The sequence below is a fragment of the Mycteria americana genome, chromosome 15, assembly GCF_035582795.1.
Source record: "Mycteria americana isolate JAX WOST 10 ecotype Jacksonville Zoo and Gardens chromosome 15, USCA_MyAme_1.0, whole genome shotgun sequence".
Lineage (NCBI taxonomy): Eukaryota > Metazoa > Chordata > Aves > Ciconiiformes > Ciconiidae > Mycteria > Mycteria americana.
This window is the reverse complement of record NC_134379.1, coordinates 9,903,036-9,924,229: the sequence shown is the minus strand read 5'-3', so window position 1 is coordinate 9,924,229 and position 21,194 is coordinate 9,903,036. Positions and strand designations below refer to the sequence as shown.

At 42.2% G+C, this 21,194-nt stretch overlaps 1 protein-coding gene and 1 long non-coding RNA gene across 2 annotated transcripts; one reads left to right on the top strand and one right to left on the bottom strand.

Annotated features, from left to right (window-relative positions):
* Positions 1–895: 895 nt before the first annotated feature.
* Positions 896–9,689, bottom strand: LOC142417559 (uncharacterized). Its single transcript, XR_012778052.1, has 3 exons — positions 9,418–9,689; positions 8,208–8,351; positions 896–1,056 (listed from the first exon to the last, which is right to left on the bottom strand). It is a non-coding gene; the product is annotated as an uncharacterized LOC142417559 (long non-coding RNA).
* Positions 9,690–12,830: 3,141 nt separating this feature from the next.
* On the top strand, positions 12,831–20,536 carry RFC2 (replication factor C subunit 2). Its single transcript, XM_075518090.1, has 11 exons — positions 12,831–13,082; positions 13,932–14,001; positions 14,668–14,709; positions 15,127–15,233; positions 16,414–16,515; positions 17,102–17,202; positions 17,916–18,073; positions 18,443–18,508; positions 18,995–19,075; positions 19,423–19,536; positions 20,224–20,536. Exons 1-11 carry the CDS (start codon positions 12,961–12,963, stop codon positions 20,332–20,334), a joined length of 1,074 nt encoding a protein of 357 aa, XP_075374205.1. The 5' UTR covers positions 12,831–12,960; the 3' UTR covers positions 20,335–20,536.
* The last annotated feature ends 658 nt before the right edge of the window (positions 20,537–21,194 follow it).

Sequence of the window (21,194 nt, the reverse complement as noted above, 5' to 3'; positions counted from 1 at the left end):
GATCCCAGCTGTCATTTTTCAGTATGACATTAAAAGGTTTAAAGAATTGGTGTGATGTCTTTATAAAAAGATAATTTCTTTAGGCAGAAATAACATGTCTTGTGACAGCAGAGTAGCAAGATGCCCCAAATGACCTCACTCACCGACTGGATATTGCTGCAGGCAGAAAGGGCAGTCATGACTCCCAAAAATCCCAGTCTTACTAAAACAGACATAGAGAGGTTAAGAAAGCCTGATCCTTTGCCAGGTGTTCGTTTTCATTTTAGAATATTTATTACAGAAAATCCTTTATAATGTGGATTTTGTCTGTCAAATGCCATGATATAACCCAGATCCAGGAACTTGCACACACTTCTTCAGTTTCCTGCCAATTTAGTTTTATTAATTGCACTACATAAATTGTATTACATGTTCCAATGAGGAATAATCACCGCAAGAATGCTGCCAGTGTGGCTTTCTATAGAGCACTGTACAGGGACACATGACAATTGGACTCTAATCTAGTTTCTGGTTTTACTGCTGGTGTAAAACACAAGCTCCCTCCATTTCAACAACTGTTTTCAGTAACAGTGAAAGAGGAACAATGATACTACCCTGATCTGTAAAGTGCTTTGAGTTGACCTGACTAAATGTGGAAGGTACATGTTAAAATAGCTTATGCTCCCTACTCTAATATTTGTCTCAGTCCTAAATACTCACAGACAAGCAAATACTCACAGAATGCTGCAAAAGCTCAGTCCTTCTCAGTCCTGTCAGAACTGACACCTAGCCCTGATCTTCAGGGTGCACTACAGCCACTACCCCGACAGTCCTCACAGCGCCCGTAAAGCACACACTTACTCCATTACACGAAAGGCATGCTGACAAACAAGAACCATATTTAGAAACAGGGATGCAGTAATTATGCCCAATATTCCTGACAAGACTGCACTACAGGTCCCTCTCTGCAAATGTCAGGGCTCAGTCATGCCAACACGCACTGCAGTCCTAGCTTCAGACATGCAAATGCACTACGCACGTCTCGGATTTGGCTGGTAGAAAATGCCAACTTCTTAGCTGTGAAGATATAAAAGAAAAAAAGGAAAGGAGGTAAATTGTGTGTTCTTTTACCCTCTTTAGAAGAAACAGAATCTGAGGAGCAATCTGGCAACAAATATAAAGTTAACAAGTGGAAAAATACAATTAAGGTAAATTAACCTGTGGAACTCAATGCCAGAATATATTAAAGGTAATTAAGATAATTATATTGCAGCAGTAGCTATGTTAATTCTAATTAGAATTAAAAAGTACGAGACTCTTAACTCTTGATGAAAAATAAACTTCTCCGAACAGATTCTGTAATTGTTTGATATCACGCTTAAGGTTTGCCTCTCTTTCCTTTGAGCCTGTGATAACAGTCAGCTTCTCAGAGGGGATGTTCGCTTGGACAGGCTTCTGGTCTGTTCCAGTAGGTAATTCGCCTGTACCTTTCATTTTATATTCTTTGCAATACATCTAAGAATGCTTGTGGCAAAAGAACAGAAATAGCGGATTACTATCCGAGATACTTATTGAAGAAGGGAAGTAAGAAATTAATAGTCTTTTTTGTGAAAAACACTTAAAAATATGAATTAAGCCATGTCACACCCATCTAGCATGCAAATTGTATGTATAGCTAAAGAAAAGAGATGAAGATATTTGCAAACTGGGCTTAAAATGTCATGGAAACAGTTGCCCTCCCAACAGACTGAAAATTCATTTCCTTGTATACGGGCAAGTATGGCAGAGAAACCCACCCACTCGCATCCATACCTATGTATTACACCAAAAGCTATGACATTTAAGCAGACTATGAATACTGACCAAGAAACCTAACAAATGATCAAATCTCATTGGGGGTTTTCTGCAAGTGGGCTTGTTTTAAGAGGTTATTAATACTTTGTGACATCAAGGTCATAAAACAAAGCCATGACCATATTGCAATTCCAGAGAAAATTGCCTTGCGAATGACATACTGCAGTGACCTTCAGGTCCTAATAGTCAAGGAGCTGAAGTCTGACAATTTCCCCACTTACAGTCCCTAGCTCATGCAGATCCCCCTTCACAGGGCTGACATGACTGATCTGGGGAAGAACAGCCAAGGAGATTTGTAATGCAAGGCTCTGCCCTGCAGTTGTTTCCATAGAAAATAAAGAGGATATTAGATGTAACCCCTGTAAACAGCACTTCAAACTTGCAGGGCAGTTTCACTCTCCCTATCCCCAATTGCAAAAAATCCACATCACTATATTTAAAGATCAGTCTGTGCACCTGGTAGATCTAGAAGTACATAAGCAGGTCAGTCTGGGCAGCAGATTAAAAGAAACTAGAACCTTGTTGGATTCATTCCATCACTGCTGCCTTGAGACTGTATTGTTTTGAGAGGTGTGGAGTACATAAAAAATATTGTAAGTCTGTATCACAGAAGCAAACAGAAGGGTGAAATACTTCTCCCATACCGGTGTAGGCTTGAAGGAGGCGGGTGTCATTCCCAACACAAAACAAGACCTGTCCCACAACAATTCTGGCATTTGTTTTCACCGGAACTGTGCCTGCAGATTGCCAAAGCCATGGGCTTAGCTAGGATGTGCTGCCACCCAGCTCTGCTGGAAGCCAGTCTCTGATCTCTGCAGCAGAAGATTATTTGCAATCATTTTCCACCTCCACAACCCTCTGGCCTACAGCAGGCTGTATGATTATATCAATGAGAAAGATGTTTTTGTCACCCATTGCAATGAATTTGCCTCCAAGCACCCAGTGCGGGGAAGCACGTCATACTCCCAGTCTGCTGATTTCAATAGGGAACTGAGGCCCCAATTTAGCAAAAGTCGTAAGTGCAGGTTTAACTTCATGTCTAGGAGCAATCCCCGAGAAATTAATTAGATTAGACACATCATGAAAGCCAACTCCATACCAAGTGTGCACTGTATATTGTGGCTTGCAGGTGCACAGCCCCCTATCAGGATCAGGCCTTTCTCTGCATTATATTGTTTTGAGGCAACAGAACACAGGTGCGATGGGATGCCATTAGAGACAGCAGTAAGCTTTTCATTTATAAACCCTTTCTTTCTTCAAGAAAGATCTATTTTGCTGCAGCATTTGATTTTCCAATTATATTCCTGCCTTTTACCCTGTTTTCCTGCTGCATGAGGAAGTCAAATGTCTTGCTCAAGGTTACACTGACTGATGTACTGGGGAAATAAAGACTATTTCTGGCAGCTAAGATGTTTTTTTAATCATTCATTTCTGTAAAATTCCAGTTCTAATAAACTGATTTATAACCTACAATCCTGCCAGGTGAGGTGTGTCTAGTTCACCTGTACTGCTTTCGCTCAATGTGCATGTGTATGCACACTACATTCTGTAGCACCTTTATCATGAGGTTATTTTCAATGAGCAATAATAATCTTTGCCTTCTGAGATGAGATTTATTAAGCACAGTTGTGTACATTACAATGCACTGAAACAAGGGATGTTCATAAAGGGCATTTTGCTGTATTCTGGTTGCATTGTGTCAAACCTTCACATCCACTAACAGTTAAGCCCAATGAAGCGGCTGACTGATAAACCGTACAAGCAAACCTGTTCGTATAGCTGCTATATATTCGTTTTACAACAAAGATTGTGTGCGCAGCTCTGTCTTTCTCTATTCCACTCCAACACATCTCCTAAGCTGAAGTAATTCAGTGCAGGTGGCATTTGTATTACTGTATCATCTATCTACAGGAGATGAACTCCTGAAAGGCAGAGAAAGCCAACAGCTCAAGCCCAGCTCATATGCACCCCAATGACAGTATGTAAGATTTTCTGGCCTTTCAGCACCTTTATCGCCTGATGTCAGCATGCATTTCAGGAGGTTGTTAACTAGGAATTCACTGGTCAGACAAAGAGGGTTGTCTCTGAAGAACAGTATAGTCCCAGAGGACTTATGGCACACTCGATTTATATAGCCCTATCTGCTTGGGAAGGAACTGACCTGATTAAGAATCCTCCTGTAGTGCAGCAGTAAACAGTGTCTTACATTAATGACAACTGAAATACTAAACAGATAACTTGAACAACTCCATTTGTTTCATTTTAGCACCCAGAGAAGTGGGTGAAATAACCAAATAATCACCAAATAACCATTGTAGGGGTGAGGGAATCCATGTTTCACGTTTAGGGATTAAAAGTAGTATTTTTCAATGTCTAAGACCTTTTTCTGAGCTACTGGTCAATTTGTATTTAACCAAGTAAACCTACATAGTGTCATACACAAATGTCCTATATGTACAAACATGTAAATACTTGCATATAGACATGCTTATTAACATGCGTAAAACCTGCACAAATGTAATTGTGTAAATAATTAAAGGAAGAAGTCAACTGTACTCAGTATAGTGGACAAAGGGCACATTCTAGGCCAAAACTCTCTCTTCTTGGGCAAGACATTTCAAACTTTCATGTTTCAGTTTCGCCACCGTTATATTGGCAGTATCTTTTTTCCAGCAAGCGTGATGCCTGGATGAATGAAGTTTTTAGCCATTCAGTTAAAGATTCTATCAAAATATTACTAGCAAGCATACATGCAGAACTAGAAAGCTAAATCCCAGAGTAGACTTGGAAACTATTATAAAAATATATCTACCAAACTGGCCTGTTCTCAGCTGATATGAGTACTGAATTCAGGAACTATGTTAAGAGAAGAATCAAGAGAGGGAAGCAGTAATGGTGTAGGAATCAGTCTCTGTTCTCAGCTCTGGTACCAGTCTAATAGTCAAAAGCAATACCTGCATGAAAAGCTTTGCTTGGCAGCCTGGAAATCGCCAGGACAAGTGATGTTTAGGGAGATAACAGTTCCCAAAGCCCAGGAAGAACATACTAAATACTTTTGTGGGTAAGACAACACATTGCTATTTACTCACATGGGTAAGAAAGTGGCATTCAACACCCCTTCACCTCATCCGTTAAGTTCTGTCTTCAAAGTATGGGAGCACAAGTACAGTCACCAAGAGGGTAAATGCTACTATTTAACATTATTATTTGCATAGCACGTCTATTAAATCTGAACAAGATGCCAAGACAAGAGAAGGTGCAAGAAAAGCAGAAAAACAAAGCTAATGCAAAATAATCTTGATAAACTGTGGAAACAGATGGAAAAATCAAGATGTGATTCTGCTAAGACAAGCGATTGTACAACTCTACATTCATCTGGACAAATATAAAAAAAAAAAGGACGGGGGGGGAACACCAGGGAAATATCCGCTGGTTACAACAGACTGAAAACTGGACATTAGCCAGTGATGCGCTCTGAGCAAGAGGTAAGTCCTGGATAATTTCAGTTCAAACGGAAACATTTAAATTCCTCAGTTACAAACTGCTTGAAACAAAGTATGACAAAGCGAGCTGTTCCTCAGTATTGGCTCCAGACAGCACCGTTCACACTGGGAACAGTCACTAGACTACTAAAGCCTGGAGCTGTTCTCTCTCTTCTCGGCCGCCCTGCCTGCGAGGGCGGAGGCATCAGCAACCACAGCAGTAAAAAGCAGCGGCCACACCAGCTGGCAGCGGTTTCCTCCCTTCATGGCTTCAGGAGAACAGCTCATACTTTATTCATGAAAAATGAGGCCTCTGGAGGTCTAAGCAAAAAAACAGGAAGTAAATATTTCTTGGGGGCACTCGGTCACAAGCTGGCAAGTGTCCAGGACATGAAGAAGGAGAGGCGGGGGTGGAGGATGGAAGCATGAAAGCTCCCTTCCTACCAGCCTTCCTGCGATGGTAAGAAGGAGGACCACAAAGGGCAAGCTGCAGCATGAGTGTCCTGTGTGGTGACCCGGTGCAGCAGGGAACAAACTCGGCTGGTGTCCTGTGGTGGGGGTCCCATAGGGAGTCACTGCATCGCAGGGGGAATGCACGCTGCAGGGCCGGTGCGGATGCATCCCAGGATGGGATCCCTCCAAGGTTTGGTTTGGAGAGGCTGATAGGTACCCCAGCCATTTGCATAAGCTGTTGCTTTGAGTTCTCCAGGTAATGTCTCTCCCTACTTCAGCACACTCCTCTCATGTCCTAAAACTACATCACCCTACAGGCTGTTTTGCACGTGCCTTCAGAACAGGAGCGCACCTGAGCTCAGAATAAGCACCTTCCTGGGAAAAGAGATTTTGTCTTCCCACACAGCCAGACAGCCCTCTTCCATTTCCTTGTGCCCCCCATAACAAAGACCACCCTTAAAATCAGTAGAGAAAACAACCTTCTGCAATCCTTCACTTTCCTGAGAAGACTGACGTGAAGCTGCAGATGTCATTTGTCGGCCACTAACTGGAGACACAGAAGTGTCCTGCAAGCTCTAATTGTGTGCAGAGGAGCAACCATCAGTCCCCTCGCAGCTCAAACCTAACACACAGCACTGGCTGTTCCTAATTTCATAAGCCTTACTGTCAGGGTTGACTGTTTCTGAACTCTAATTATTTTGCACAGGACAGTATAAAAAGAGCTTTCTCAGAAGCCTGAACTCTTCCTTGCAGATTTCTGTAATTTGCAGAGAAAGAAAGAAGCTACCTATTACTTTTTGACAGATTCTTAAAAGAGGATGCATGCAGGGGAAGATTTATTTCTTGAAAATTACATAAGAAATGTAGCATTTTACATTAACATCCATCCTTCGTTGTCTTAATTACCGTGTAATGAATATTAGCCCTCAAAATATCTCCCCTGCAGGGCTAAGCAAATGAGAAACCAGTCATAGCAGGGCAGTCCAAATGAAAGGAAGGGAAAAAAACAAGACAATAAAAAACCCACACATCAGGAGAGGCAGAAAAATATGCCCTGGGATACAGCAGCCAACATTCATCCAATAATGTCAACATCTTATATATGCAAAGCTTTCCTGGGTGGCAGTAAAACATATGGATTAATAATGGCATGTGGTGGGATTAGATGAAAAATAAATTAATATTTAAGGTGCTTTTTATGGTATGGGGGGCAAGGGGAGGAAGAAATCATTCTCCATCAGTGCAAGCATCACCTAAGATTACTGTTGTAGAAAGAAATTTTAAAAACAACAAAAACCCCTAAAGACCACCCCTAAATTAAATCCTGGTTTTACTCAAGTGCGTGGGAGTTTTCTCCTGCACTCCCATAGGACTAGGACTACACTCATTTCTCATTAGTTATCTTATTTTGAAAATCCCACTCAAATGCATCCAGCTGCCTCCAGCATGCAAATGCGCAAAGCCCACTGGAAACTGAAGTTCAGGCAGGCAAATTCTGAGTTGGTATCAGAAACCTCAGCCTTCAGAGCCAGGACACTTCTCTGCTCTTCAGTGACTGACAGGTTCTCCCTTACCACTGTATGCACTCCAATTCCCCCCTCAACAAAACTTAGCCACAAATATCTACAACAGAGATTACAAAAAAAAAAAACCCCAAGCAACCCCACTTCAAAAACTCTCAGAATAGAGAAATAGTTTAAGTGGTCTAACTAGAAGCCAATTTAAACAGACATTTTTTAAATTCAAAGCTCTTTAAAAGCTTTCCTAAAAATCAAGCTATTAAGAAAATAAACATTTAAGTAAAAGGTGAGCGAAATCCTCACATCACAAACGTTTATGCTAGGTGTACTCTATTGTAGCATCTGCCTGGCCTCTCTAAGACTGCTAACGATTATAGTGGTCTTACACTTATCCAGAGGGAGCCCAAAAGCATTTTACAAAATCTGACTCTGAACCTGCAAATGTATAAACATATCTTTAAGCATCTGGATATATCCTAAAGACAGCCTAACAATTTACCCAAGACAAATACAATAAACAATCCATACAATAAACCCCGTAAAACAGAATACACCTTCACCCAGTAATGCAGGACTGTTTCCTTTCGTGTTCTCCCAGACTAAGGAAAGGTTCACAAGCCATTTTCTCTTGGGACAATCAAAGTCCGAGTGCATATTTTGGTATTATGCTCTAGCCTTAATATAACATACCAAGTCATCCTTTAAATCCCAAATTGATATGCAGCCACTAAAACAAATCTGAAGAGTACAAATCCTATTTTTCATTGCATATCTAGGCAAAACCATACCAAACATTTGGAATAAAATTCACCCGTACACACAGAGGTCTGAAGATAACAAGCACATTTTTATTGTTGTTAGATTTTACTCGCTTCCTCTATCATGAGCACTCTACAGTCAAGCCAGACTCAACCCTTACCTTAATCTTTTGCTAAATTCCTCCTTTATGCTTTAGGAACTTCCTGGTTTGGAATACTGCAGCTCTTCCTTCTGATACTTCTAGATCCATGCTTTGCAGACTTGAAGGAATCCAGAGTGCTACAGCCTGCTAATTCCTGGGCTCCTGATAAACAACATTATTGCATTTTCATCTTTTACATACAGAAAGTGAGCACAAATGAATGTTATTTAAGATTTATTTTGTTGCATTCAGCCAAACAAGGTCTCTGATCAAGTTTGGCCCAGCATTTAAGAGACTAGATACAGCTGAAATGGATTGCATAATGTCATGCAGTACCAATTAGGGGCAGTCAGTGGAGAATATTATCAGACTGCTGACATAAGGAGCAAACACAAGAAAGTACAAATGCCGATGCACTAAACAGAAGTATCGTGCTATATCATGGGTGCACTGTGTCTGACCAAAAGTCAAGCAATACTGTAACTATTAAAAAAATAAAATCCACTTTGTATCAACTTTATTGCAAATTTCTTTTGAAGTTTCTGATAAACATCAATCAAGTCAGTCCACATCCCCATTATTATGGGAAACAGAGGCCACAGAGACCAAGTGTTACGTCTGAAAACACAAACTAAGTAGCACACTGGTAAGCGAATGGATGAACACAGACTGTCTACCTCCATTTCAAACTATTGGACGGTATCATTCATCAGAGCTTAGCTGACAAAGCCCTCAAATCACTCCTCTGGTTTTGCACCAGCTTGGAGCCGAGTCTTCAAGCAGAAGGCTCACAGAGCCATCAGGTTCATTCTTCTTCATCAAGATCCTTCCTCTTACACAAAGGAGTCCCAGCAAGGCACTCGCTGCTGCAGGATACTCTTTGCAACATCTACATTTGGCAACAGAACTCATGCACGCAATCGCTTTCTCAGCTTCCTCAGTGAAAAGGGGGAGTCCGTGTCCTCCCCGGAGGCAGGCATTTGCGCAAACAGACCCCTACTACAGTCGCTAATGGTGACACGGATCCTGACATGGAGGAGAAAAGGTACTGTTCCACGGCAGCCCCAAGCTGCAGGTGAGAGTGCTCACAGGGTGACTGCCGCAAGGAGAAAAGCATGGCAGGCACAAAGGATCATTCCCCTCTCCTACACTTACAGCTTTATCAACAGTGTTAGTAGCCAACAGCTGCATTTTGGCATCTAGGAAAATGTATGCTTAAAGAATTTACCTTTTGTTGCAGACAACAGAGGAATTCTAGAAGAAAATCTATTCCCTTGGCTGTCACGGGTGACCCTATGTGGCTTTTAATACAGGTGTCCATACTCCCTCTACTGACTAAAGCTGTAACCACGCGTCTGGTCTCGTACTGGACACTCATCGCTCTCTTATGTCCTTAAAAAAAAAAAAAAACACACAAAAAAGAAAGAAAATTTCAATTACATGGTTAGTCTTAAGCATCCCAAGAGCGGGAAAGTAGGACTAGCACGTCACTGCTCCTGAATCCTTTTCTTGTAACCTAGTGTAAAGCACTGGACAAATTATAATTTGTTCCTCAACACATGCATAAAAATCATAATAAAGCTTCTCGCTTAAAATTGTGGTGATCTCAATCCACTCTTTTAAGCATTTTCAGGTGCTTATAGAAAAGAATTGTAAATACATACATTAGAGTCCTCCGGTAGCAATAAGCTGAAATTGATCTTTCCAGCTACTCTGTCACCACAGTCTGTGACTTGCCTCACTTCTAGCAGTATGAATTTCCTAGCTGCAGACTAAGACAGCATGCTGCTTATAATTTCGTGTGACAGCATTAAAGAAACATCTAAAGGTATTTAATGAAAATGTAAAAAGCAATGAGATGCTGTAAACAAAAGCGCTCAGGTAACAGGGCGGGCAGATGTCATGCTGTATTTACCCAGACTGTTCTGGTGAGCTGCCATTGCTCTGCAGCTCCTAGAGATGCTAACGAGAGACGAAGGATGAGGCAGTGGATGGGGAAATAAACTAGGAGATGGCAGTGTGCTGGTGGAGAGTGAATGTGTGACCTCAGCCATTATATTTAAGGAGAAATTTTAAATGGCATACATAATATTAGCTCAGGTCAGCACAACTGTACCTCCCAGGGACAGTCTATAGATAAATACATGAAGAATGGAGGGTGCTATGATGCTACAAGAACAAAATAATATCCTACGTATAATGACAATGTCATCCCCGGTTTTGCTCTTAGAGCTCAAGCACGGCAGCTCTACAGGAATCAGGGCCCCTGTCAGTCTGGGTGCAGACATGTCAAGCCCATGAAACCCCCTAACACAGTGACACCCTATTTCATAAAGCACCAGTCCAGCCTCCCTTCTAACCACCCCATCATTACTTTCGCTCCTGGTACTTGTACCAGCTTTGCTTTATGCTTTCAGCCTCAGTGAACACAAGATAAAATGGTTGGTAGCATGAGAATTCGTTCCACTGTCTCCAACCTGTGTGAAAGGGAGAGCGAACGAACAGGGAATAGCCTCAAAGGGGACTGCAGGCTCCGCATTTCCCTGGCAGCAAGGCCATCTGTGCTACGTGACCTACTTGTGCCTGCTGAACAACAGCACGCTGCACTAGGAGGTGACAGCTTTAACAGAGACTGCAGGGCTGCTGGGGACGGGGAACGGACAGCCGAAGGAACTTCGCACTTCTCTTAAGCCTGTAATTTAAGGTCTCAGCCCCTGGCCTTTTAGATCTGCTGCATAACGTGTATTGGTGTTAGTCCTAATGATAACGGTAAGCTGAACTCGCAGATTTAACCCTTTAACAATTCGTTAACAATTCCAAATTCTTTAACAAAAAGAATTTGGAATTCATTTTATCCTGGATGTATCCTGTGATCTCAACAGACAGACTCCAATAAAAACAGTTCACATTTTGGGACAGATGGGTTTTAAAACTCATTTAGGCTCAGGTCTGCCTATCCACCTGCCACACAGCCCTATCAATATTGCTGTGTCTTCAATAAATACTAGTTCCATGTTTGGTAAACTGCAGAACCACTGTGGATAAGCGAGGAGTTACTGCCTACACAGGGGCTGCAGTGCTTTAGAAGACCGTACTCCAGAGAAACACACATTGCAACTGGTTTGCAGAAACATATCACAAAATCTGTCATCAGGCTCTCTGCAACAATTCATATGAAGAGCCTTTCTTACTGTCCTTTGGGTGCTTATCAGGTGCAATCCTACACATATAGTGGGATAATTAAAGCTGGCCAGAGAAATTGTATCTTATCTAGAGGCTGGTACTTCCTAAGAGCATAACAACTGTTTAATTTGGCAAGAAACCAAAGCATGTGTGCTGTAGTGACAGACTTATGACCAACAGTGCTGTATGCAGCTGCAGTATTTCACTGTCTCATGTTGGGCTCTGCTGAGTACTGCAGTAAGTTAAATCCAAAGACAAGAGTAACATAGTAAGTTTGAGGTATTACAGGAACAATGTATTCATCCAGTATGTGTGCTACAAACGGTCTGAATAATGAAAAAAATGCCAACTGTCTCACCCTCATATGCCACATAATTGTGGTGTTATTTAATTTTCTACTCTACCTCCAATGGAGACAAAGTTAATCCGCAGTTAATTCAGCCAGCCATGTAAAGGCTGCAGACCACTTACAATTTCACCCTTACATAACACTTGTCCTAAAACCACTAGGAACCATGTACAGCTATTAATAAAAAAAATACACAAAACAAGATTAAAGTACTGGCCACCCTGCCTACATAAGAACTCAGATATAAGACTGCATTTTGCGTAACAGAAACGTCACCCTCCAGAGTTTGCCTTATGAGAAACTCGGCAAACTCCATCACTGTCGGGCCACAAGCTAAGCCAGTTCCAGAGGCTGAAGGGAATGCTCTCATCTGCAAACATCCATGTGCCAACCTCAAAACACCAACAGGCACTGACAATAACATTGCAATGCAAATGCTGTGGCAAGCGACAGGAAGTTACTCCCTTAGAAGAGCATCACTGCTCACAGAGGGCTTCAAATATGATTAGTTCAAGTTCCTGCCTTACACCAATTGTAAGTTAGAAACTTTCCAATGAATCAGAGCTCAGACTGAAGGGCACATCCCCTGCTCACTGAACTAACACAAATGTCATTGATTATGTGGAGCATAAGCAGAGCTTAAAGATCTATCAAGGCGCCAGTAACTACTGGGGTTTACAACTAGGACTGATACCCAAATTCTAACGGTAGCACCAGAACCACACCCCTCCATTATAACATAACTACTTACGGTATTTTGTGATCTATCTTTTATTGTTTGCATTTTATAGGGGGAAATAAAGGTAGCTAGAAAAAGAAACAAAGGTTTAGACTCCTGAAGCACAAACATATTACTGTTTTTCTTGACACTTAACCAGTCAGTAGGGCAGGAAAAGCAGCCAGACTCCGAAACAGCCCAGCACAAGCCCACCCAGCCGTGCTGTGAGCGGCCCCACGCATAACCGCCAGTCCCTCCCCAGCAAAGCCCAGCCCCACCGCCCCCGGGGCCCGGCCCGCCACCTCCCCGCCTCTGCTCAACGGCCTCACAGAGCTGCCGAGGCCGCCAGCAGAGCGCCTACAGCGCCCACCCCCGCGGAGGCCGCCCCGGCCGGGCAGGGAGCGCGGGGGAGGACCCACCCGCCGGCCTTCGCCGTCCCGCCCCGCGAGGCGGGCCCGGGAGCGCGGCCCTCCCCTCACGGAGGCGGCGGGGAGACGGGGGCCGGGCCAGCCGCTGGCGGCATGGATATGGAGGTGGAGGCTGCGGAGGACGAGAAAGCCGGGCCCGCGCCAGGCGAGAAGCGGGGATCCGCCGACCCCCCGGGGGCCGCTCCCGCCGCCGGCGGCCATTACGAGCTGCCCTGGTGAGCGACGCGGGCGGCGCGGCCTGCACGCGGGAACGGCTGCGCGCGAGGGAAGCGGGACGACTCTTGGGCGCCTGCGAGATGGAGCCCGGGGAGGGAGGAAGGGCCGAGGGCGCGCGGCCATTGGTGCAGAGCGTGGCGGGAGGCGGGGCCTGGCGGGGCATAGCCTATGGAGCGAGAGGGGGGCGGGGCGCGCCCTTGGCGGGAAGGCGGGGGCTCGCGCAGCACTGGGCCTGTATCCGCGCGGCGCCTCCGCTGAGGGGATCGTGGAGGCCGGCCCCGGCCCCGGGCGGGCCTGGGCACTTAGGGCCTTCCCCCGTGCCCGCCGAGCTGCAGGAGCTGGGTCTGACTCGGAAGTAGGGGGTCCTGGCAGCGGTGAGGGCTCTGCCTGCACCCTGTAACCTGCCAGGCAGGGCTGGGTTCAGTGGGTTCACTCCTGTGAAGTGGGAGTGGGCGGAGGGCACCGGGCAGCCTAGGGTGGAAAGCAAGAAGTCCCTGTCGAGTCCAGACAAAGCCAGCCCTGCCTTGTGTTAACCTTAAGAGAGCACACAGGGCGGCATCTCCTCTTAGCCCTGATACCAGACTGAGGCACCAAACTCGTGTCCAAGTTGAGCATGTTTTCCTTCCTTTTCCTTTTTTATACTAATCGCAGCAAAACAACCATTAAGGAATTAGTGTTGTGGAATCCTGCACTTGGCAATCAGGGAGGACCCTGCAGCGTTGGCACTAAAGACACATCAAGTCATCTTTGTCCCATGTTATCTTAATGTAATCCTCCATTTCTGTCAGTGTAAAGCACTCTTAAAGTTTTATTAGACATGCTGAATGTGTGGGGTTTTACTTTTACAGGGTGGAAAAATACAGACCCATGAAATTATGTGAAATAGTTGGAAATGAAGATACTGTGAGCAGGTTGGAGGTGTGTAGCTGTCCCTTTATCTTTTTATGGGTTAGCTCAAAAAACATAATTCTGCATACATCCATAGACCAGTAAAAGCACTTTTATATTTTTACATCCATACTTGAGTATGTGGAAAAAACCTTTCTGATTTACTTAAGAAGTTACACATTTTAGGACATGTTTGAGTGGTGTTCTAAGGAAATATGGCTTCTTCAATTGGGATATTGTTTAAATTGGCCCTGCTTTGATACAACTTAGAAAATTTGTAGGTGTTATAATAATATTGTTTCAATGAATACATATAATTTATATAACAACAAAAAGAAACATAAATATAATGTTTTTCTGGAAGAAGATTATTTTCCTTGACAAATTAGTTTGTAAACACCGTATTTGTTAACAGAAAGTTTATACTAGCAAACATATAACAGATGCAAAAGAAAGGCAAGAGCACTAAAGACCTGTGGGATTAAGTGCTTTTAAGTTTTTCCATACTATTCTAGGGACTGACTTCTAATGGTTCAAATAAAAAAAATACAAAAGCAGCAAGGTCCAAAAAAATGAAAGCAGGAGGGAAGAAAAGAATGGGTTAGCTCTGTTTCTCATGCTTAAAATAGAATAGAATTGGAAACTATTTGTTCCCACTATTTTCTTATATCATTTTTTCTTATTATTCTTTCTTAGGTCTTTGCAAAAGAGGGGAACGTACCAAATATTATAATTGCTGTAAGTATTGCTGTGTTGTACTGTGTTTCACTGTGTTGGTCCTGGCTTCTGAAATCTAGCCACAATAGCCTCCCAGTATAGATTTGCATTGTGCCTCAGTGTATTGGTAAGAGCGATGTTGATTTTATGGTCACCGAGGAGCGTTCTTAGCAGAATACACAAGTAGTGAACAGCCTTCTGTTAAATACTAACTTGGCCCTCAGGTGCCTATTGAAGCATGTCTTGTGCTTCTTTCTCCCTGCAGCGTTGCTCTCCTCTCTTGGAGGCAGGATCCTGAACCCAGGCAGCCTCTGGTCTGATGTTCTCTCTGCAGTTCCTCTGTGCCAGCTGTTTTCATGACTGAGGACTTTTGTAGAGAGTACGGCTTAGAAAATGACATTAAACTTACCAGCAATTGCTGCATTGTTGCATTTCTAGGGTCCCCCAGGAACAGGTAAAACCACCAGTATCCTCTGCTTGGCTCGTGCTCTGCTTGGTCCTGCATTAAAGGATGCTGTTTTGGAGCTGAATGCCTCAAATGACAGGTGAGAATGAATAAACTTTATTATACTTTTAATGAAGAAGCAAGTATCCATTTTTCTTTTTTGTTCAACTTGGGCTGGCTTGATAGGCTTAATGCTGTATTAAGGCCTTTAGTACTTATTTTAATACAGTTTTTCCAGCTAAAAGGTAGGCAATCTTTGGTGTCCAACTATCAACATAGATATTATTACTTGATGTTTTATAAACTTGATACTTTCATGCACAAAAATAGAAACAGATGGACTGCAGAATCCATAATGGTACTGTTTTCCTGAGTTTACTTTAAAGAGTTAAGCTTCCAGCATTCATGAAAATCCTCCTAAGAATGAAGAGTGAGCAAGTTGTTTGTAATGAAACTCTTCAGTGCATAGGAAAAAAAGTGAAGTGGTAGAAATTAGGGCTATAAGGGCAGTTGGGAATTAAAATGTAGGATAAGGGTGTTAGGTACGTAGAGGGCACTGACTCTACCCCAAGGATCAGGCACTAAGGGCTGATTATATTTCCCAAGTTCTGTAGCAGACCTGTCCTAAAGTATTCTGAGGACATTTCCTAGAGGGTTGTTTATGAGTACAATACGTTTTACCTACCTTTGTTAATACCAGTTATAGAAGAGCTATAGAATCACAACATTCATTTTCTAAACATAACAAAAAAGTAAAATCCTTTATTTTTAAAAGTAAAGTCCCTTTAAAGTCCCTTTGTTGGGACTCTGTCTAGGAAAACACCCGTGTTGTACTAAAATGATGCAGTCTGTCCAGCTGTTTTTCTTAAACTTCTGAGTTATAGCTGGGTCTGTAGGTGTAGCTGTGTGAAGTTCTGGCAAAGTAGCAAAGTAGTATTAAACAGTTCTGCCCTTGTTCATTTATTACCCCTACCTTTTGCCAAACATAAGTAATTTTGTGGCAGTCCTGTAAGGTTACTGATAATATAGACACTGATACTGTTAAATTATTTTTTCAAAGCCTCCAAAAATGAGGACTATTGGTGTTTAAATCTGAATCAGTTAGGCAGTCTGGCTTACAACATGGTTTCACAACAGTTATACTGGCTCAGCTGAAGGGGCAGGAACAAACAGCGGGAGAATAGGGAGCTCAGGAGAGCTTCAGCCGCTGTGGCTGATGAATAAAATCCATTATGTAATTTCACCCACCTGATCATGAATCACTTGAATTACTGTTCCAGAGGCATTGATGTTGTGAGAAACAAAATCAAAATGTTTGCCCAGCAAAAGGTCACCCTTCCAAAAGGTCGGCATAAAATAATCATCCTTGATGAAGCAGACAGGTACGTTGGTTTTTTCTTGACCTCAGCTACTACGTGAAATGTGTTGCATCTATCTTGTCTGCAGAGCTGCTGTCTTGGACAATCTTAGATGTTTCCATCAGGCTATCAAAATAATTCGTTAGGGAATAAATATGCATTGAACAGCATTCTTATGAGATTACTCATATCAAGCGGAGATCATTGCTTCAAAGGAGATACTGAATATTGGGGTGAAACACTTAGTGATTTAGCTGGATATGAACTAGCATCTTCCAGTTTACTGGCTTTATCCCTTGGAAAAGAGACTGGCTTACATAGACAATTTCACTGGATGAAAATGGGACATTCTCCTTCATCTGCATATAAGTAGTAGTATTCTTAGAGGTATTCTTTAGAATATTAATGATTTATTTTTGCGTGTTAGTTTTATGGAGGTCTCAGTGACTACCTCCATTGCAGGGTGATTTGTTCACATGACTAGAAAAAGCTGCTTAGTTTATCCAGCCAGAATATCAAGTAATTTACTAATTATTACTTAATTATTACTTAATCATTCACCTATAAGTCAGTGAAGGGCAAAATCTGTCCTAACTCTTTTCTCCCCCAGCATGACAGATGGAGCACAGCAAGCATTGAGAAGAACGATGGAAATTTATTCCAAAACAACGCGCTTCGCACTTGCGTGCAATGCCTCTGACAAAATCATAGGTAAAGTGCTGCTAGTCCCTGGGAGATTTTGTCGTATGTTCTCCATACTGTTGGCTAACTTCCAAGGCAGTTCTCAGAAATACCTTGGACCTGCTCATTGCAAGAAACCATGGTAGTTCTGAAAAATCAAACCACCTGTACATCCAGCTAGTAAAAGAAGAGTGTATTTGTGTGGCTGGTGAACCCTCTGAACAGCTGTTTTTGATGGGATAGTGCTATGCCTGACTGCAGAAGCAGGTTTCTCATACTTTGGGCTTAATCTCCATCCAATTCTGCTACAGTTTAAGATGTTTGATGTATTGTTTACTGGGTATTGAACACCTTTTGTTGTCCTTTCTGAAACATGATCTTTAAGTTTGCCTATAGGCTAACACATTGTAGACCTTTAGACTTTTCTTGTTTAGCCGTTAAAATAGCATGATAAACATATACATTCAGAAAACCAGGAGAACAGAAGCAGCTGAGCTTCATATATATTTGCACGTATCTGGGAAAACTCAAGTAGGACATCTGGGCTCAAGTGAAGTACTATAACAATTGTATATGCTTAAGGAGATGCTATATTCCGTTTGGAGCTGACATATTCTTTTTCTTTAAAAGACGACAAATGAAGAATTGGAAATTGAGATAGCTTTTTCCAAGATGAAAACAAATGTTTGGGGTTTTTTTTTAAGAAAAGAGGGAAATGCTAATTACACATCTCTTGTCTTCAGAACCTATTCAATCCCGGTGTGCAGTGCTGCGTTACACCAAGCTGACAGATTCACAAATCCTTGCAAGGCTACTGAAAATTGTTGAGAAAGAGGACGTACCATATACAGATGATGGACTAGAAGCCATTATCTTTACAGCCCAAGGAGATATGAGACAGGTAAAAGAAGAAAGGCAACGAAACAAAGGCTTCTGTTTAAAGCAAAAAAACCTTTGAATTCTGGCGCTCAAGGATTTATCTCTGGAGAGTTGAAGCAAAGGGGATGTGACCTGTGGCACAACAGTAACTAAACTATTTGGCTTGGTGAGGTTTTAAAGCGGATCTGCTCCTTAAAAGTGAATTGGTGGGAACTGGATACCAAATTTGTGGGAGGAAACAAAGTCTGCATACATTTGTGGTTTACTCTGTTGCTTCACTGAAAACTGCTTATTTGGCATCATTTTCTGAAAAGTGTATTTCATTGTGAGGAGGGGATTGAGAAGCAGAGCACTTCAGAAAATAAATGAAGTCTTATTTTTTCTTTCACAGGCATTAAACAACTTACAGTCCACATATTCTGGATTTGGCTTTATAAACAGTGAAAATGTCTTTAAGGTTAGTAATTGCGTAAAACAGTGATGCTAGAAGTTTAGCACTGCAGCTGTGTGAGAACTTCCATTAGATATATAAGCCTTGAAGGTGCTCTGCCAGTTTGCAGACAGCACTATGTATGCAGCAATTACAGCATTAGGCTGTAAAAAAGTGCATGTGCCTTTTGAAAAGGGAGAGAGCGCTAGCAGTCCCTAATGGCACATCTGGGACTCTGTGGCTTTCCAGCTCTCTCAAAGCACACAAATCACTGGGAAATTTCCCAGCAGTTAACTTTTGAATCTGTTACTTGGGTGTTCTTATTTCGTGCTATTGAGTCTGCCATGGCAGGATAGCTGTGTCACCAGAAAAGTCCTAGTACTTAAAATTTACTCTGTATTATAGAATGTGTCTGTTTCAGTACTTCAGCTGTGTAGAAGCTTGGTGAAAATACCAGGGGTTTAATGCAGAGTCTTCCAATATTTTGAAGTGTAATATTTCTCTTTGATATAGGTATGTGACGAGCCTCACCCTCTGCTTGTGAAAGAAATGATACAACACTGCGTAAATGCAAATATTGATGAAGCATACAAGGTTGGTTTTCATGTGTTGTGTCTGCATAGACAGACACTTCTCCTCTACAGAATTCTTGTTGGTTTTGAAGAATTGACAGTGTGTGTTGTTTTTTAAGGTAAGGGCAATAGGATGCAGATGAGTTGATGAATTAAATCCTTTTTATGCAGGGGTCTGTTCAGATGAATAAGCCAACAAGCAAAAAAACCAAGTTGTATGGAAATTACTTGCTAAACAATTAAGGTTAAATCGTTTGATAAATAGTACATGCGGTTCCAGTAGTTACATACAGCTGCTCCAAAAGTGAATGTACTTGACTCACCTGATAAGTTCTGCAGATAAATGACGAATTATTCTTGCCTGCACAGATTCTTGCCCACCTGTGGCGACTTGGATACTCTCCAGAAGATGTGATTGGCAACATCTTCCGTGTATGTAAAACCTTTCAAATGCCAGAATATCTGAAACTGGAATTTATCAAGGTTAGTACTATCCTAGTTCCCGGTGGGGTCTTTTGGGCCTTTTTAAGAAGAGGATGTCATCCCTAATACAGGGGCAGCCTCAGGGTTTTCTCCTTGAGATTTGCTAAATATTGGTGCGAAAAAAGTATTTCCTAACTTCTTATTACTGCTTTCTTTCCCACTCTGCATCACCAGTTTGTCAGTAGGAATGGTCACTTGAACTTTAAAGTCTAACCACCCATAGAAGTGCCAAAAGGCACTTTAGCGATCAACTAGAATTGATAACAAACGTAATGCTGGCTGCATTTATTGTTTACATCAAAGCCTCAAATAACTCCTTGAGAACTTTCTTCAAGCGCATACTTGATTCTAGTCCAATAGATAGTAAAATATTCAATTATATTAACAACCAGTTGACGAGTGGTAAACTGGTGTAATGGAATCACTCTTCAGATTTAAAACCAGTCCTCAAATATATGCACTTTGCTCCTTACACAAAGGAAGTGGGGAAATAAAGGCTTTGATTTTTTTAAAAAAAGAAAAAAATGCATTCTAGTTGGTCTACATGAGAAGATGTGCTTCTCTTAAGTTCGAGTGACTCTGAAGTTGGTCTCTTAGCAGTAAAGCATGTGTTCTGTTTAGTCATTAGTCATACTATGCATAGTCTGAGAGAGAAAACAGAAGATTTTACAATGTCTTTATCACCAGGAAATCGGGTACACTCATATGAAGATAGCAGAAGGTGTGAACTCACTTTTACAAATGGCTGGACTGCTGGCCAGGCTGTGTCAGAAGACCGCAGCCCCTGCAGCAAGTTAGATATTTCACTGAGCTGAAGCCTGGGTTCTGGAAGGTGATGGCCTGGCACGCAAGGTCAGCAGCTCCGTGTGTCCCCTGCGTTCTGCATGCAAAGAGCCTGTTCCCTTGGTTTTGCTAAACTGCAGAAAAATAATTAGGTTCTATTGTAAAAATGTTTTGTACTTTTTTATGTAGACCAATAAAGCTTTAAAATTTACTTTGACGCAAGAACTCTTACCTGTTGTATAACCGAGGTAGAAGAGAGGACTGTGACAGGCCAGAGCAATAAGGTCTGTCTAGTGCACTCAACAAAACTGCTTATGTCAGTGGTACTGAGACCTAACGGCAGGAGAAACAAAAATTGAATCCCGTTGTTAGTGATTACCCTTCAAGCCTGGTCGTGAGTGGTGGTCCCACCGAGACCAAGAAAGAAAAACTTCTGCACAAAACAAGGCATTTAATGAAGTTACAATTGAGGCATCCCGAGCAGGTGCCACTACTGGGTGCTGTCGATGTGCCGTGGGTAAGGAAGATATTTTCACCAAACAGGAGAACTATTGCACATTCCTTCATGGTGCCAGATATTTATTTTGGATATTTCTTTAAAAAATTTACCAAATGCTGGGATGCTCTGCATTTGAGTTCCCTTTTCTGTTCTTGCTGTCCAGGTTAGGCAATGTCATTTTACTATAGCTTCAGCATACCAAAAAGCTACAGCATCATGCTTTCCTGTCTGTTCAGTTTTGGAAACCACCTTGCCGGTGCAGATGAGCAATAAAGTGTGAAACGCAGAGTGAAAGCAAATACAAACTGAATTTGACCACCTCCTTATCAGATGTGAGATACGTGTCTCCAAGCAGAGCTATCTTAATATAATTAAG